The sequence below is a fragment of the Micromys minutus genome, assembly GCF_963924665.1.
Source record: "Micromys minutus genome assembly, chromosome: X".
NCBI lineage: Eukaryota > Metazoa > Chordata > Mammalia > Rodentia > Muridae > Micromys > Micromys minutus.
In genome coordinates, this window is record NC_137970.1 from 95111906 (window position 1) to 95132498 (window position 20593).

The 20593-nt window shown below is 34.5% G+C and overlaps 1 protein-coding gene across 2 annotated transcripts in view; it reads right to left on the reverse strand.

Moving 5' to 3' along the window:
- THOC2 (THO complex subunit 2) overlaps window positions 1–20593 on the reverse strand; it is a 112119-nt gene that overhangs the window by 60604 nt on the left and 30922 nt on the right. For both annotated transcript variants that reach the window (XM_080909516.1, XM_080909515.1), the window contains exons 5-9: window positions 18174–18244; window positions 17019–17140; window positions 16182–16315; window positions 5051–5217; window positions 848–940 (exon numbers count right to left, since the gene is read on the reverse strand). In XM_080909516.1, coding sequence (XP_080765642.1) covers window positions 848–940; window positions 5051–5217; window positions 16182–16315; window positions 17019–17140; window positions 18174–18244 — 587 coding nt within the window. The remainder of the gene's footprint in view (window positions 1–847; window positions 941–5050; window positions 5218–16181; window positions 16316–17018; window positions 17141–18173; window positions 18245–20593) is intronic.

Sequence of the window (20593 nt, forward strand, 5' to 3'; positions counted from 1 at the left end):
AAATATACCTAAAATGTATACCTATTCCATTGAAAATACCAGGAGCAGGGGTACTCTGCAGTAGAACAAAGTTTGCCCAGCAAAACAAATGTACATATTTAACCTTTAAAAGCCAAACATCAAACTAAACAAAGTACTACATATATGTCAAAAGGGTAGATGTGAATGCTCTAATTTTCAATTACAAAAGCTATTAATAATTTGGTATCTCATAATAAGTCACAAACTAGTTTCTAGATCAATTATGAAAAAGTCAACTCCATCATTGCACCTTGAACATGTTATTATAAGCATTTCATAATAATAAACCTGACACAAACAAAACATAGCCAATTTTTTTTAAGTTACTTAGACACTACATTGAGCTACAATAGGAATGTTTCAACCCCTGTAAATTGTATAATCTATTTCAATAGCTAAGGCTACTATAAACAACCAGTAAACATTAGAGGTGAAATCTTAAAATATTGTAAAGCAATGTTTATCTAGGAGTTCTAGACAATCCCCTATTTCCTACAGGTTACATATAAAATTTAAAAAAGCCTAAAATGACATTTTTTAGTGCTTGACCTTTTCCCCCATGAGCTAAGCACTGGTGATAATTAAAAAGAGCTAAATATCTAGTCTTGAAAGTTGTAAGGGTGACTAAGAGGAATTTATTTTCCACTGCTGATCAAAGAAGAAAAACTACTGTATTTTTAATTTAGATAAAACAATAATGTATTGCGGCTTCAAAAAATAAAGCCTGGAAGTCTAGACCCAACACTGAAGAGCTATATAATTGCCTAGCCCTCTTCCTCACTCCTGGGATGCATAAGAAATACACTTAACAAAGCACTTGACTTACATGCACATAGAGATCGTCTAGATCAATGAGATTAAATTGCAGAAGGACTGCTGCAACTCTGTACAAAGACGAGGGTGTCTCACCACTTGGTTCCTAAAAGCAGAATAATTCCTTAAGATATAGAGTCAAATTAAAATCTTATCTTTTCTCTACCAAACACCAATAAAAATTAAATAATACACTTCAATATTCTTCATTATAAAATCAAACATCTGAACAATGGGGCAGAGACTTTTTGCCAGCCCAAAACATCTTCAGATAAGTATAAGAAAAGTTTTTGAGACTAAGCATCTTTTACAAAGCATAACATTATTCAAGTAAAAGCTGAGATTTGAACAGAATGTTAGATTTAAACTGTATAAGATCATTTGCATTTCTATTTACAGAATTGTTATTGTGGTTGTTTTATTGTTGTTTTTTTTTTTTTTATGCTTGCTTCTTAACTAGTTCTCAGAGGTCATGCAATGCAGATAGACAACACTGACAAATGTGGAAGGGCATACTCTGTATCTTTATGACTTGAACTTTATGCTAAGTATGCCAATTTACACCCAGACTTCTTCTTCAAAACAGTTAAGATACATAAATCAGCATTTAAAACACAAAATGGCAAAGTTAATTTCAGATAAACCATGAGGGTCTATATGTCTAGAAAAACACTGTGAATCTAATTGTTAAGCGTCTATTGCTAATAAAATAACTAGCAATCACAAGGCAAATATAGATAAAATGCAAACACTGACAACATACTAAGCTTTTTTTCCCACAACACTGAAATAAAACAATGGTAAGTACACGTAACCACACTTGGAATGCAAACTATGACCATAATCAAACTAATTTGTGTTGTTTAAAGAAGATACTGTTTCCTTTCATTTTTTACAATACATAAGTCTTAAACTTAACAATAGTTCCTTGATTTTAAACATGTGCATATAAATGTTTTTTTATATTAAATTATTTCCAGTAAAAACAAATACTGGTCCAAGTTTGGTACCAAAACAAATTCACAAAGCTTACTGAAATTATTATCTGTTCTGAGATACATTACTTGAATGTATTAGAACCACATTCACTAGTCTCATAACCTCAATTTAGATAACTGATGTCAAGAAATTTTAGATCATTGTCCATCATTATAGCTATAATCAAATACCACCCCATGTGATCACAAGATATTTTGTAATTCAAGATGTTCTTTGGTCTAAATTCTAAACACATGGCCTATGTTGAAGAATGTTCCAGGTGCATTAAGAAGAATATATTGGTATTGACAATTCACTTAATGTTTTGTTATATTTTGAGATGAGATCTCAATATGTAGCCCAAGTAAGACTGGAACTCATTATGTTTCTGCATCAGCCTCTCAAGTACCTGGATTACAAGTGAGGCCCATCACTTCCAGCATATCTAGTTAATCTGATCATTGATAAAAAAAAAAAACAAGGTACAGAAAAGGTAAGTAATTATTGCAGGATAAATTTCATTATCAGTCTAGTCTATTAACAGCTGGTTAAAAAGAAAATTTACAAAAGCTTATTTAACTTCTAATCTCTTCTGAGATTCCTGAATTGGATATATTATGACCACTTGCAATGTTCCCTTAATCCTACCTTAAACAATTCATCTCAAGAAGTTTCATACTGTCCTGTCAAACATAAACTGTTCCCTCTGCTTGATAAATTTAGATTCCATCTTGCTTAGCTCATTTGTGTTTATAACTATCATAAACTACATAAAAACACTACATGGACTGTCAGTCTTAAAGGCCAACAATCATCATTTCATAACAATTTCTGACCTGAATTCTACCCTATGTGTTATTAATATGGGCACCACAGCACTCTCCCATGTGCAAATATAGTAGTATCTGCTTCTATGTTGTTATGTTCAAATTATTTGTGCCTTTGAATATTGTTTTCTTTTGCCTAGCATAATACTGGATTATGTTTTGTTTGTTTGTTTGTTTGTCTTGTTTTGAGTGCACTCTGACAAAACCTGACATTAAATTAGAGATCAATTTTACAGTTAAAAGAATTAATAGTAAGGATAGGCTTTCTGGGCATTTTGCTATGTGATTTTCCTCCTAAACCCCTACACTAGCTTCTTTTGTCTGTGTGCCATTTTGATTTATTTCTTGTCCTTTTCTGTTTCTTAGTGAGGACTCTGGTCATTACAATTAACATTTTATACTTAGGAAAAAAGTTACTTTGATTTATTTAACAGTTTAGCTCCGAGAGAATAAAACTGTCTTGTACCCACACATCTGTGTCCTTCCTCTTTAAGTGGTTTTGTCAATATGTGAGTAATAAAAAGAGGGAGTTAGCATCTTCAGGTATTGGTAGGAGAGAACAGGAGCATTAGGAAAGAGACCAATATACATGCTGTCTACATATTCCTAAGAGCCTACACCCATGGTTACATCTTCTAAACAAGACTTGGTTTACACAGTTTTCCTTACTTTCCTTCACATGACCACAAATTATTTAAAATCTCTGAAAATTCTTCCCTTTCCTTCAACAGCTCCAAGACTATACTCTCACAATAACTAGATAGTTTTGGCAAGAGAAAAAATATTAATATAAAGGTGTTTCTTACAAGAACAAGTTGTTTCTAACATTTAAGTATTTCTTATACTTTAAAAAGTCCAAAAATATATATTAAATATGTATTTTAAAATATACAAAAAGTATTATTCAAATATTGTTAAACACTGTCATATTACTAACTTTGCATTCATGTAAAACTACTTTTACTCTAAAACTAACAATTAACTTGATGTTACTCAGAATGTTATCACTATGATATGATCTGAAAGTATTAATCATAGACCAGGTTAAATGTTCTCTACCTTTCCAGTTCATCCATTGGTTTCTTGGTACCTTAAAACCCGCTAAAGTACTTTGACCTATTTCCCTATATTAGAATGGACTCTCAGTTTTCGCTAATATGGCACTGAAAGGGGAAAAAGGAAGCTCCTGCCCCTCCCAAAGCCTAAGACAAAGCAAACACCTTGAAAGCTAAGAAAGCAATGCTGAAAGGCATCTACAGGCACAAAAGGAAGATCTGAATGTCACCGACTTTCTGAAGGCCCAAGACCCTATGGCTCTGGAAGCAGCCAAAATATCCTCGAAAGACTGCACCCAGGAGAAACAAGCTGGACCTCTATGCTATCATCAAATTCTCACTGACCACCGAGTCAGCCATGAAAAAAATAGAGGACAACACGCTGTGTTCATTGTGGATGTCAAGGCCAAAAAGCACTAGATCAAACAGGCCGTGAAGAAACTCTATGACATTGATGTGGCCAAAGTCAATCCCCGATAAGGCCTGATGGAGAGAAAAAGGCGTATGCTCGCTTGGCTCCTGATTATGATGCTCTAGATGTTGCCAACAAGATTGGGATCCTCTAAACTGAGTCCAGATGGCTAATTCTAAATATAGACCTTTTTATCACCATTAAAAGAAAAAAAAAAGAATGGGCTCTCAAGCTTCTGGTAGGAAAATGAGTAGCAGCTGTGGCTAATGTTTTAATAAAAGCTTAATACCACCAAAAACAACTTCTCAGTAGTTAGGTACCTCCATCAAATTTTTTAGAAAATAACAGGAGCAATAATATGACAGATTGAAAGAGAATTAACCAGAGAAATACAGTATCTTCAGCTACTATACTGACTTAATAGAATGTAATATAAAATATGCTTAAAGTACTTAACATCCCTAAAACATTCTATTGCCCTTCATATGCACAATCAAATCCTTGAAATAACATGTAGCCAAAGGCCTATGACTATCTAATAAGCAAAATCTATTTAAAGACAATTTTCTACCACTCCTTTTTCTCGTGTTACAAAACAAGTAACAACAGGATATTTCTTCAATCGGTTATATATTCCCATCACACCAATCTTCAGTCTTACAGTTTATTCCTGCATAGAAAATTTTCAACACATCCCTATTCTTTCCAGTATTACTAGAACCTGTCTCCTGAGGAAAAATTTAATTCTGCTTTTCTCTAGACTGTCTCATCAAATCATTTACACTGCTAATATAGAGCTCAACACAACATATCATTAACTTTTCATTTCTCTTTCTCATCAGCTGAAGTATTTGAGCTGAAACTAGCAAATAATACAACACAAATAAAAATAAAACAAACTATACATACAAAATTATGACACTAATCTATATATACATTCTTACCTGGTAAAACTTGAATTTGAATCCAAGAATATGACACAGTGTTTGTGGTTCACACATACTCATGTAAGATTCTAATAACGATATAAAGAAGTCATCATGTTCTGGTCTGCATTCAAACACTTCTAAAATGACATCCAAAACTCTATTGGGATCCAGATTAAAGCATCCTGGAACAGAAAGTTACATATAAGTTCAAAAGCAATTACATCATCTCTGGTAAAGTCATCAACAATAATATATGACAAGAAAAAATACTTTAATAACTTATTTTCAAAGTGTGTATCCCCTCCTGCACAGGAAAATCTTCAAGCACATTTTTAAAGCTACATATTTTATAGATGAAAATAGAAATAACCAGAAAAATAAAGTATCTTTAGTTACTGTAGTAGTTTAAAGAAGTCACACTGAAGGTCTGAAACATTTTAATGTTCGATTTTTATATATTAGTAAAAATCTAAACAATCAGCAAGCTTCAATATCCAGTTATTTCTTTTCAAATAATGGCTGTGGTAGAACTTGCATCTTCTTGTCTTTAAGCATCCTGAAAGGCTTTTGTTGATCCTAGCTCTCAATTCTCAGTTAAATTAAGCAACTGAGAAAGAGAGATGGAGGGAGGAAAAGCAAGACAAGGAAAGAGAAAGAACAGCGAGAGGTAGAAAGAAAAGGGGAGAGAGAGAGAGGGAGGGAGGGAGGGAGGGAGGGAGGGAGGGAGGGAGGGAGGGAAAGAGATCTTTACTTCTTTGGAGAAAGAGAAAATCATTCTGGAATAAAACGTGAAAAAACAAGTGACAGACCTGAAATAGCCATGAACTCGTTCCTCCATTTAATTTATATATAGCTATCCAAGGCACTAAGTGCCATCGCCTTGTGATACAAAAATTAAGATACTGCCTCTTCTACCCTTAAGGAGAGTCCATACCTTTTTAAGAATGATCAATGAAGAAATCTACTGAAAGTAACTGGCGTTTATCCAAATATGGACAGATAGTATATTACAGCAAATGCAACCAGATACAAATAAGAAATATGATTAAGTCTACAATGATTGTTATAAAAATGAAGCCAAACTGAATTTTTTTAAGATTTATTTATTTACTTTATGTATATGAGTACACTGTCAATATCTTCAGACAGACCAGAAGAGGGCATCAGATCCCATTACAGATGGTTGTGAGTCACCAGGTGGTTGCTGGGATTTGAACTCAGGACCTCTGGGAGAGCAGTCAGTGCTCTTAACCACTAAGCCATCTCTCCAGCCCCCAAACTGAAATTCTTAATATGGAAATAACAGACCAAGATAATACTATAGTGAACACTAGGAGATATTCATGTGTAAATTTAGGAAAAATTAGACAAAGTTACAGATTCAATAATCATGTTGCTGGTAGGATAGAACTTAGAAGACAGAGGAAATGGTGTTTTTAATTTAAAAATAATAACTAGGAAGAATTCCTTTTTTAAAAGAATAGAAAGCATAACTAATTAGGATGCATAAGGTCCTGAGTTCAACCTCTAGAAATGAAAACACATGAAGGTACACACACACATGCACACACGTCTCCAAAATACAGACAAAGAAACAAACTAATAAATCCACAGTAAACAATTTCTCAGAAATATTACTTATAAAAAAAAAACATAATAAAACACATCTTGGAGCAAGAATCACTGGATCAAGAGTCAGAAAATATACTTAAAAGAATGACTATCCTAAAAAATGTACTAATAACTATCTTATTTTGCATAATTGGGAGTGGAAACTTAAAATACACAGTTGACTACAGGCGTCTGTGACTCGGCCAGCCGTTATATGGAGGTTTGTGAGCACTCTTCTTGCATCTTATTATATAATGTTTAGTTGATACTATGGAGAAGCCTGCTTTTTTCTGAAGGGAAATAAATGAGGAGTGGATCTGGGAGAGAGGAAGGGTAAGAGAGGGAACTGGAAGGAGTGGAGGGAGGGAAAGCGCCAGCTGGGATGTATTATATGAAATGTATGAAATGATGGATGGATGGACAGACAGATAGATATGGAATGCATTGTGTGAAAAAATAATTAATTAATTGATTGGTTAATTAATCAATTAATTAAAGGAAGAAAAACTATGCCTAAAATAGTGGTACACACACCTTTAATTTCATCGCTTGAGACAGAGGCAGGTGGATCTCTAAGTTCAAGGTCAGCCTGGTCTACAGAGGATGGTCAGGGCTACACAGATAAAACATATTATTATTATTATTGTTGTTGTTGTTGTTGTTGTTGATGATTTAGTAGTGATGGTGGTGGTAGTGGTAGTACTGATTATGATACAAAAAGGGTTAGGGGACAAAAAATGCAAACTAGATACACTTTCACAAAGATTTTCTAAAAAGCTGATACAATGACAATATGAATGTAAAGTGAATAAACTTTATATTCACATTATACCAAGAACTCTCAAAATAATGTGATCAAAAGAGTTCAATGTCCTCAAATCTTTCAAAAAATTGTTTGGACGGACATTTAATTTTCTTTTTAGTATTTATCTGGTCACATTATAAGCAACTAAAAGAACTGATGAAACCGGAAGAGAGAAAACTCTCACCCTACATTTCCACACCAAATCTTCAAACTTAGATGCCAGCAAATGAAACTGTGGTAAGACATCAGACTAAAAACACCTTCTGGATGACCCAGGTAAAAAGATGAGACAGTATAAAAAGAAAATACTGCTCCAAAGTGAAAAAGTAGAAAAGCTTTGGAATCTCAATGGCTCTCACTAAACAACTACAAACTGTCAAGAAAAAAAAAAAAAAGATTTTTCAAGACAAATCAAAATTCACACAATATCTGAGCACAAACCCAGCACTACAACGAATTATAGGTGGAAAACCCAATACAATGAGGGAAAATACAGCCTAGTAAAAACAAGAAAACTCCTAAACAAGAAAACTAAAAGAAGAAAAAAACACAGACACAACTCAACCCAAAAAAGCAATAATGGCAGGAAACAGAAACAACTATTCCTTGATATCTATTAACATAAATGGTCTCAACTCCCCAATAAAGAGACATAGACTATCAGACTGGATACATAAACAAAATCCAGCCTTTTGCTGCATACAGGAAACTCATCTCAGAGACAAAGACAGACAGTATCTCAGAGTAAAAGGGTGGGAAAAAAACTTCCAAGCAAACAGCTCCAAGAAGCAAACTGGAGTGGCTATTCTAATATCAAATAAAGTAAATTTCCAACCAAAAGTTATCAAAAAAGATAAGGAAGGACACTTTTTACTCATTACCGGGGAAATCTGTCAGGAGGAACTCTCAATCCTTAACATATATGCTCCAAATAAAAAATCACCCACATTCATAAAAGAAACCCTACTAAAGCTCAAAAAATACATTTCACCCCACACAATAATTGTGGGAGACTTTAATACCCCACTCTCACCAATGGACAGATCAGGGAAACAGAAACTGAACAAGGACACTGCAAAACTAGCAGAGACTTTGAACCAACTAGAATTAATAGATATATACAGAACATACTATCCCAAAGTAAAAGAATACACCTTCTTCTCACCACCCCATGGCACCTTCTCGAAAATTGACCACATAATTGGACACAGAACGAGCCTCCATCGATATAAAAAGATTGAAACACTCCCATGCATCCTCTCAGATCACCATGGTCTACGGCTGGTCTTTAACAACAACAAAGACAACAAAAAGCCCACATACACATGGAAACTAAACAATGCTCTGTTAAAGGATAGCAGGGTCAAAGTAGAAATAAAGAAAGAAATTAAGGATTTTCTAGAATTCAACGAAAACGAAAACACAACATACCCAAACCTATGGGATGCAATGAAAGCAGTGTTGAGAGGAAAACTCATAGCCCTAAGTGCTTCCAAAAAGAAACTGGAGAGAGCTCACATCAGCAATGTGACAGCACAGCTAAAAGCCCTAGAACAAAAGGAAGCAGATATACCCAAAAAGAGTATATGGCAAGAAATAATAAAAATTAGGGCAGAAATAGACCAAATAGAAACAAAAAGAACCATTGAAAAAAATCAACAAAACCAACAGTTGGTTCTTTGAGAAAATCAACAAGATTGATAAACCCCTAGCCAGACTAACTAGAGGGCAAAGAGAGAGTATCCAAAATAACAAAATCAGAAAGGAAAGTGGGGACATAACAACTGAAACTGAGGAAATTCAAAAAATCATCAGATCCTACTACAAAAACTTATACTCCACAAAATTGGAAAATCTGGAGGAAATGGATGAATTCCTAGACAGATACAAGGTCCCAAAGTTAAACCAGGACCAAGTAAACCATCTAAATAACCCTATAACACCTAAAGAAATAGAAGAAGTCATCAAAAGCCTCCCAACCAAAAAAAGCCCAGGTCCAGACGGGTTCAGTGCAGAATTTTATCAGACTTTTATTGAGGATATAACACCAATATTCGCCAAACTATTCCAAAAGATAGAATCAGATGGAATATTACCCAACTCATTTTTTGAGGCTACAATAACCCTCGTACCTAAACCACACAAAGACCCTACAAGGAAAGAGAACTTCAGACCAATCTCACTTATGAACATTGATGCAAAAATACTCAACAAAATCCTTGCAAAATGAATCCAAGAACACATCAAAACGATCATTCATCATGACCAAGTAGGCTTCATCCCTGGGATGCAGGGATGGTTTAACATAAGGAAATCCATCAACGTAATCCACCATATAAACAAACTCAAAGACCAAAATCACATGGTCATCTCACTAGATGCTGAGAAAGCATTTGACAAAATCCAACACCCCTTCATGTTAAAAGTCCTGGAAAGAACAGGAATCCAAGGCCCATACTTAAACATAATAAAAGCAATATACAGCAAACCAACAGCCAACATCAAACTTAATGGAGAGAAACTCGAAGCAATCCCACTAAAATCAGGGACTCAACAAGGCTGCCCACTCTCCCCCTACCTATTCAACATAGTACTGAAAGTCCTGGCTGGAGCAATTAGACAGCAAAAGTAGATCAAGGGGATAAAAATCGGAAAGGAAGAGATAAAAACATCACTCTTTGCCGATGACATGATAGTGTACTTGAGTGACCCCAAAAATTCCACCAGAGAACTCCTACAGCTGATAAACAAGTTCAGCAAAGTGGCTGGATAAAAAAATTAACTCAAACAAATTAGTAGCCTTCCTGTACTCAAAGGACAAACATGTGGAGAAAGAAATTAGGGAAAACGTACCCTTCACAATAGTCACAAAAACTATGAAATACCTTGGTGTGACTCTAACTAAGCAAGTGAAGGACCTGTATGACAAGAACTTCAAACCTCTAAAGAAAGAAATTGAGGAGGATCTCAGAAAATGGAAAGATCTCCCATGCTCATGGATTGGAAAAATCAACATCTTAAAAATGGCCATCCTACCAAAAGCAATCTACAGATTCAATGCAATCCCCATCAAAATTCCAACACAGTTCTTCATGGAATTGGAAAGATCAATGTGCAATTTCATATAGAATAACAAAAGACCTAGAATAGTGAAATCCATCCTCAACAACAAAAAAACATCTGCGGGAATCACTATCCCTGACCTCAAGCTATATTACAAGGCAATTGTGCTGACAACTGCATGGTACTGGTACAGAAATAGGCATGTGGATCAATGGAATAGAATAGAAGATCCAGAAATGAGCCCTCATGTATATGGTCACCTGATTTTTGACAAAGGAGCAGTAAACATTCAATGGAAAAAGGACAGCCTATTCAACAAATGGTGCTGGTCCAACTGGCACTCAGCATGCAAAAGAATGAAAATAGACCCTTTCTTATCTCCTTGTAAAAAGCTCAAGTGTAAGTGGGTCAAAGATCTCCACATTAGACCAGATACACTGAAACTATTAGATGAGAAAGTAGGGAAAACCTTAGAACACATAGGCACAGGAGAAAATTTCCTGAACAAAACACCAATGGCTCAAGCTCTAAGGTCAAAGATTAACAAATGGGACTTAATGAGATTGCAAAGTTTCTGTAAGGCTAAGGACATCCTCAAGAATACAAAACGGCAACCAACAGAATGGGAAAAGATCTTTACCAACACCACATCAGATAGAGGCCTAATATCCAAGGTATACAAGGAACACAAAAAGCTAGACACCAGAGAATCAAATAACCCTATTAAAAAATGGGGTACAGAGCTAAACAAATCATTTTCAGTTGAGGAACACCAAATGGCCGAGAAACATCTGAGGAAGTGCTCGACATCCTTAGCCATCAGGGAAATGCAAATCAAAACAACCCTGAGATTCCACCTCACACCAGTCAGATTGGCCAAGATCCAAAACTCAGATGACAGCTGATGCTGGCGAGGCTGCGGAGAAAGAGGAACACTTCTCCACTGTTGGTGGGGTTGCAAGCTAATACAACCACTCTGGAAATCTGTCTGGCGATACCTCAGAAAATTGGATATAGTACTACCTGAAGACCCAGCTATTCCACTTCTGGGCATATACCCCAGAGACACTTTAATACACAACAAAGATATATGCACCACAATGTTCATAGCGGCTCTATTTATAATAGCCAGAAGCTGGAAGGAACCCAGATGTCCTTCAGAAGACGAATGGATACAAAAATTGTGGTACATATACACAATGGAATACTACTCAGCCACCAGAAACAATGATTTAACCAAATTCTTAAGAAAATGGCTGCATCTAGAGAATATCATCCTGAGTGAGATAACCCAGTCACAAAAGAACAGACATAATATGCAGTCACTGATAGTGGGATGCTAACCCCAGAGGCTTGCACTGCCCCAGAAACAACTCACAGACTGTATGAAGTCCAAGAAATAAAGAAAACAAAAAAATATACATATATTTACAAAACAAGAAGACTTTGACTATTTCCATGTTGCGTTTTGTTTTTCATGTACTTTATGCTTATTGTAACTATTAGGTTTTCAATGCATACTGTCAAGCCCTTGAAAAAAATCAAGTACTGACTAAAAAATATATTCACATGGTTTTATGTAAAAATTATTTTAATATCTGAAAAAAACAGTACTGACAAAAATGTATAATTTTAAGCAAAAAATGTTTAAAATCTGTACATTTATCTTTGTTTTGTAAAATAAAGTCATTCATAAAAAAAAAAAAAAAAAAAACAAGAGTCCAATAAAATTCAGACGAATAGATCAATTTCCCTGAAAAGAAAAACATAGGTGGAAAATCTGTCCAGTAAGATACATACAAACCAAATTCAAGAACACATTAGTAAGATCACATGTGACCAGGCATACTAATGCACACCATTAATCCCAGCACACAGGAGGCAGAGGCAAACCAGTGTCTATGAGACTGAGGCCGGCCTGATCTACAGCACAAGAACCAAGCAGCAGGAAGACATAGAAAGACTCTGTCTCACACAAAAACTAAAATTCCATTATAGAAGCACAAAAGTTCTCAAGTACAAAGCAATCCTTAGCATAAAAAATAATGCTGGTGATAACACAGAACTTGATCTCAAATTACACTACAGAACTACGATGACAAATACTGTATGCACACAATAATCCAGAAATAAAATATAGCTATCTAATTTTTTGACAAGGTAGCCAGAAACATATATTGAAAAAGAGATAGCCTTTTCAACACATAGAGCCTGGGAAAGAATATATCAGTGTGTGGAAGAATGTAGAACTACATCTCTGTCCTCCTCCACAAAAATAATTCCAATGGATCAATAAATAACCTTAATGTAAGACCTGAAACTTGAAACGCTAGAGAAAAGTGCTTCACAATTTAGGCAAAACAAGGACTTTCTGTAAAGGACTCCAATGGCACAGGAAATGATCCCTAGAAATGACAGATGGAATTACATGAAATTTTAAATTTAAAAGATTTAATTTGAAATTTAAATGAGAAATTAGTAAAAGTAAAATATATAAGAACTACAACAATTAAAGACTCCACCCCACCCAAAAGAACTTGAGGCAAGAGAATCAAGTTTTCAGGCAAGGCTGAGTGATGTTGAAGACCCTGTCTCAAAAACAAAACAAAACAGAAACAAATGAAAAAAAAAAAGGTGTTGAACATATACTTAGGTGAAACTATTGCAATCACTTTATTGTGCATATTTAAGGTATTGAAAATAATGTTTATTTGTTTGCTTTAGGACAGGCAGATATATATTAATACTTTAGTTCAGAAAAATGAGCCCACCTCTATATTTTCTTTGATTTTTAAAATACACATTATATCTGACACCTTGACATAAAATTCCCTTGAAAAGACCTATGTATTAATAGTCTACTAATCATTTTCTTCCCTACTTAGTGGGTTGTTCAGATTTACTGTCACAATTTAGACAGCAATCATCTAGCAGTTCTCCTTCTGTGCTTGCTTACACAGTAATAAACAACATAGGTTAAACAGTTACATGTACTTTCATCTCTCAGAATCTTAAAGGGTGATAAGTGAGGATTTCTCCAGATCAATGCATCTGAATACAACTGTACCCAGAGTACACACCTTCCAAACTAGGTATCAGTTTTTCACAATGGCCAATGAACATCAGAGCTAAGATAGTTCTGTATGAACTATCTAGATTGAGCATTAGGAGAATACAGTGAAAAGGAACATGAAGAAACCTATCAGATGATGTCATAAAAAAACAGGATGCCATAAAGCTGAAGCATTTTGGTCACATGAGACAAGACCTAAATGGAGTTGCATTGAGAGTACACCCAATTAATTTGAATGTTGAAAAAATTTAAATTAAATTAAATTCTTAACCTTGATTTCTACATGAAAAGTTCCTTTCTTGACTTACCGGGAGAACAGAAGGTTATCTGGCCAGAAAGAAACAATGAGTCAGGGAGTTAAGCTTTCTAAATTTCTCCATGTCAGAAAGAGAGGCTAAAAACTACCACAGACACTAGAAATGGGCAAAATATCCATTAGCTTTCCATTTAGTTATTATTTAGCATCAATCAAACCCTAAGAATTGAGAACTAAACAAAGCAAACAAAAATGTCCTCACAGAGCTGAGGGTAGAGACAAATCTCAGTATCTAAGTTTGTTTCAAGGCTGCCTTAAGGATGCCAAAATCAACAGATGCTACAGTCTCTTATATAAAAATGGAACAAGATATGCATATATTTGATATATATGGTCTTACATACTTCATATCACAAAAGATTAGTTATAATAACTAATACAACATAAGTACTTGTAACAGATTCTTCCACGAATATTTCCAACCTTGTAGAAACAGAGAATCAACTATACTTGATATAGCATTAAGTGGTAACAAGAAAAATAACCCAAGGGGAATGCTGAAAATGGTGCCCAGGAAAGCCTTAAGAAGATGCTCTTTGAGTCTATCTGGTCTACCACACTTTACAGGATGCCAGATGGGTTAGAGTAAATGCAAACCAAGAAATCAAATTGTTTTTACTTATAGATTATCCATGTAGATCATGAACCTGAAGTGAAGATGCCATCACATATCTCTCTATAGATATAATAACCTCTTTTCTAGGAGAGCAAAGTTGATGAAGAGAGAGGAGTATACAATTTCCAGTTACATAAAAGCATAACTTTAAGAAAAGTCTTTGAAATGCTCCCAAAATAACAAAGGCAGAAAAAAAGGTAAGAACCCAGAAAAAAAAAAAAACAGAAAAAAGAGACATCATATAAAAGGAGATAAAGTGAAAGCAAATGCTGGGAGGGTTTCCATAGAGAGAGGGACCACTATCTTAAGTGAGGACATGACACAAAACCAGTACAGTACAGCAGTACTGACAAGTTTCACAAGCTAGATAAAAGAGGGTAAAATCTGCAAGAAAAAATGCATAGCCTATTCTGGAAAGAAAAGAAGTCTGTACTAGAGGAGTTTTAAAAACAGGTCACTGACACAGTCAAGGCCATAGAAGACAGCAAGACTCTTCGGGGCTAGAGGCTTATTCATCTAATGTTCAATCAGTGTAGAACAGAAGTACCAAAAACCAAAACAAAAACAAACAAAACTAGATCAGCTACCAGAACCCAACTTCAAAGAAAAAGGTAAATTTAAACTGAATGGCAGCCTTAGCTTGTACACTCGTAGTCATCAAAAAGCAAGTCAAAGAATAAGAAAGACTGAAATAAATACAGCTTTATTTGAATGCCTACACAAAGCATTAGGAGATTTTTTTTCTTTCTGTTTCAGAGTTTCTATCTGACCAAAAAAAAAAATTAATAAGTTTGGCAGAATCCTTATTCCCTTCTCCTAATGCTTTGTGGAGGCATTTAAGTAAAGAAACCAGGAAGTAGATATCATTTGAGATGTAAATGAATGGAATGATTTAAAACAAAAACAAAAACAAAAAACAAGCTGAGAAAAAAAATGGCAGCTATGTTGTAACCAAAGAGGCAGAAAATAATTTTCCTCCTGGGGATCACAAAATGTACGGTTTTACACTTCAAAATATTCCCTTGGTAGAACACTACCTACTAAATAATACCAGGAATTCTTGCCAATCTTAGAAAACCAGGTTTGCCCTATTCATTCCTCCTGTCTATAAATGTCAGCTACTCTCTTCAAATGCTCAAGACAAAAGTAATGTGACAGAAATGCTATTTAAAAACTAGAGAGAACATTTTTTCTGCTATATTTCTGTAACATCTACTTTCAGAACTAAAGCTCTCCAAACATTCATTAAAGTTTTCTTATTTATTTTCTACCCTCTATAAAATGTCTGAGATATAGTTAAAATTTACAGACAGAAGTATCAACAGAGAAGATTAGACTACACATACAAGTAACAATGACAAAAAAGGCTATAGAAGACAGCAAGGCTCTTTCAGGGCTAGAGGCTCACTCATCTGATCAATCACTAAAGGATAGACATACCATTTTTCATAAAGATTATGATAAATTTCATAAATGCTTTAAAATACTGAAATTAATAGTTATATAATCCCAGGTGTAGAGTTATTTGTTTTGTTTCCTGTTGTCCACAAACTCACTATACAGCTCAGGGTGATTCATTTTTTTCTTTATGGATATCTTCTAAAAGTTAAAAATAATGATTATCTTAATAACACATACTGTATAGACACAGGTATGGCTTACCTATTAAAGATTTGATATTTTCTAATATTAAGTCACTAGTAATATTTCCAGATAAATCTTGTCCCAGTTCAGCAATCAGTTTGGCATAACCTTCATTTTCTTCTCTTAGTAAATTGAATTTTTGCTGCTTATAACTGAAATCAGAAATATCATTAAAAGGATAAAATTAATTTCAATTATCAAGCTTGCACAATGCAGTATACTCTCATTGAATATCACTAACTTAAAACAATCATGAGAATGGCTATTAGCTTTAACCTTTTGTGTATCTTTAGTATAGAAAACATTATTAATTAACAAGAGAGCACAGCAACATACCAATATTTCCACCATTATGAATATATTCTGAATATAGTCATGATTATAAAATACTTAATGCTAATAACCAGAGAGTTTACTAAAGGTCTGGAGATGTAGCTCAGCAGTTTAAAAGCATTTGCTGTTCTTCCAGAGGACTCAAGTTCAATTCGCAGTAATTATATACTTCCCTGTAACTCCAGCTCCAGGGAGAATCCAACACCTCTGAAGGCACCTTCACATAACACACACACACACATACACACTCTCATGTGCCCATGATTACAAACATGTCATTTAAAATAAATCTTCTTAAAAAATGTTATCCCAAACTCTAATACAGACAAAGTTAGCACAAGGATAGCTCACTGAAAACCCAATAATATAAATGTTCTTTAAAAAAAAAAAAAAAAAAAAAAGGTTAACCACAGCAAGAAAAAAAAAAAATAGCCTTCAAAGAGCCTTTAGAAACTGCTACTATTCAAAACGAGAAATCAACATTCAGCTGCTTGATCTGTAGCATAAGTCACATATACTTACAAGAGTTTTGTCTTGATTTTAACTGACTTTTGGTTGAACTGCTGTGACTGTTTGATAAGCCCTAATGATTCCAAAGTTTCTGGATCCAATCGTTCCTTCAGAACTGTGTCTGAAACTAAATACTGCATTAAAAAATATTAAAGACCATTTATTTTTTAGCATTCCAACTGTGCATACATTCTTAAATATATTCAAAATAATCTTTCCAATATAAGAATACAAAATCGCATCTCTGTATAATCCTAGAATTTCAATTCAACAAAATGACTCTCCAAATACTGGAAAAAAAATTATATAGCTCTTTCAAAAATTACTTTAAAATTACATGTTTGCTATACACAGCTTATAGAGTAAAACTACAGATTAAATTTCATTACATTGAGCCTGTCTTAACTCAATTTTCACTAAACATATTACTACTTCAGCATTCTATATTTTCTACACTAAGCCAAAAGGCAAGGACATTCTTCTACACCCTAGTAATGGTATTTTTCTTTGGCTCTAATTTCATGAACATGAAGTGGCTTACTAGACAATTGTGACTTCTATTATTGTGGGAAAAGGTTGTTACTGTTTGTTTAAAGACAGTGTCTCATGTATCCCAGGCTGTCTTTGAACTCATTATAGTTAAGGATGATCTTGAACTTCTGATCCTGTCTCCACCTCCCAATGCTGAGACTACAAGCAAGTGTCACCATGCCCAGTTTATAGGGTACTAGGGATAAAACCCGGGGTTTCAATGTATGCTAGGCAAGCACTTTATCAACTAAACCACATCCACCACACAACTTGTATTTATAGTTTTAAACTACCTCCATCATTTTATCCCTAATAAAATTTACAAAAAAATCAGTTTAAGAACAGCCTACAATAAATTCTACTTAATTCATAGTTAAGATTTCTATGTTAGGAACTGACTGGGTCAGAAATATCACTGGAAGTTTTTATAGGGATAAATTAAGTAATTTAGAATTATAATTATTTCACAGAAATTGCATACCTACTTTCACAAAACATTCCATTTCAAGATCTAAATCTCACCTTAACATGAAGTCAACTGAATGCCAATATCTTCTTCCATTTAAAAATTATCAACTATGATTATACTTATTCAATGCAAAATTGAGAAGGGGGAAATATATTTTAAAAACTTACCAAACATGCTAATACCAATTGTGTAAAATAGTCTCTCTTGCTTTTTTCTTCTAAACAATTTGTCTCAATATCTATAATGGGAAGAAAAGAGATACAAATTTCATTTTTCTATACTCTCTCCTATTAAAAGACTCATCTTATTTAAAACTTAGTTAAAAATACCTCTTTCTGCATCAGGTATGGTGTAGTGCACACCTGTAAGTAATCTCAGCACCCAGGAGCAGGGGGCAAAAGGCTCACAAGCTAAAGGCCAAACTAGTCTATAGTATAAGCTCCAGGTCAGACCAGGTATACAAAAATACCTCGTCTCAAAAATAAATATAATTGATAAAAATAAAATAACTTCCTGAATCTGAAATAAATTATAAACTATATCTTTCATATACTTATAAAACCTTTAACTTCTCTTGATACTGATGACTCACCCTGTAACCTGTAGCATCCATAGTAAGTTTGTATCACAGAAAACACTGAAAACAAAATTTCAGAAATAAAACTACTATTTTCAAAAAGAAAAAATTCTAACAAAGTTAAAATGACCACTTGTCAGAGGTGTCAAAATAGACCCTCATTCCATAATGGCCAAGTTGAACTGGAAAAGAAGAAAAAACTCTTCTATATTAGTTGGGCTTGGTGTACACAATTGTAATCACAGCCCTCAGAAGGCTGAAGCAGAAGGATCATGAGTTCAAGACCAGCCTGGACTAAATAGTAAGATGCTGTGTCATAACAACAGCAAAAAAGGCCCATTTTTGTTGGTGGTTGTTTTGTTTCCCAAGTCCTTTTGAATGGGTATGTATGTGTGCTGTGCATATTCAAGAGTGTGCTATTAACACTGGCATGTATGGAGGCGTCCACTTTACTGAGGAAGAGTCTCTCTTGCTGAATGCAAAGGTTGCCAATTGACTAATAGAACTAGCCAACTTGCCAAAAATAACCTGTCTATGCTTCTCATGCACTAGGATAACAGGTAAGCTACCATACTGGCTCCTTCCCCTCTTTTTAAGATAGTCTTAGTACGTGATACAGGTGGATTCAAATGCAAAGATCCACCATCTAGAGCTATGTGTGGACCACCACATAGCCCTTCCCCAGCTTTCTTAAGGGTACTGGGAATCCAAACTCTGATCCTCATGCTTTAGCAAAGGCTTCATCCACTAAGCCAGCTTCTTAGTCTTGGAGTTTTGTTGTTCTTCTGTTTTGTTTTGTTTTGTTTTGTTTAACAAAAAGGTCTCATTATGTAGCGCATGCTTGTCTTCAACTTGGTGTGAACTTCAGGCTGACCTGAATTCAAATCATAGCAATTCTCTTTTCTCAGTTTCCCCAGGGGTAGCACAAAGATGTTTCCTAGCTTTAAGAATCACTTACCAATGAAGTTAAGAAGTCTAATGCCACTAAATCTATGAAAAGTCAGTATTAAAAGGTATATTTAAAATCCTATTTTGACTAATTCTAGTCACTAAATAAAAACACTCAATGTTGGCATTTTACTTTTACTGAAATATATAAAATCAAAGACTTCCCTCAGTTTTAGAAAATTGTTGAGAAAATTTATTATCTAAGCTTGGATCTGAGGTGTGAAAGAAATAAAATATTCAATGCAAAACACCAACCGTCAAAATTTTCAAATAAGATTAGCAGAATTTAATTTGATTTCAGATCAATGCTTCAACTGATTTTTTTTTTCCCCTGAGACAGTGTCTTGCAGCCAAGACTGATCACAAACTCACTTCATAGGCAAGGTAACCTTAAATTTCTGATCCTCTTGCTTCTACCTCCCAAGTGCTTCAAATTACTTATTTTAAAGTCAACTGAGGCCCTTGGTCCTGTGAAGGCTCAATGCCCCAGTGTAGGGGAATGCTAGAGTGAGAGGCAGGAGTGGGGTAGCACCCTCATAGAAGCAGCGGGAGGAAGGATAGGATAGGGAGTTTCCAGAGGGGAAACTGGAAAAGGGAATAATATTTGAAATGTAAATAAATAAAATATCCAATAAAAAAGTCAACTGGTAATTCAGACTGTACAATAAACGCCATCAGTCTTATTGAAGAAATAACTAGTACCTCTAAATAGATCTTCCAAAATAACATAACCTTACCATAGTTTTACTTTAATTTATGTTCTGTTACCAACATCAAGAATCAAAAGAAATGGAGATTTAGCATCAAAAACAATTATTAGCATCAAATGTTTTCCTGGCCCTTCACTATTCCCCTTCTTGACAACTGCCATTTGCCCATATCCTAGCCACTCTGTATCAAAAAGTTAGCATGAGTACATTAAGAAAATTTTAGGGCTAGGGGTGTAGCTTAGTGGTTAGAATCTAATGCATCCCCTGGCAAGTCTGAACCTTGCTATGTAGACCAAGCTGATGACCTCAAGCTCATAGAAATCCACCTACCTCTGCCTCTGGAGTGCTGGGA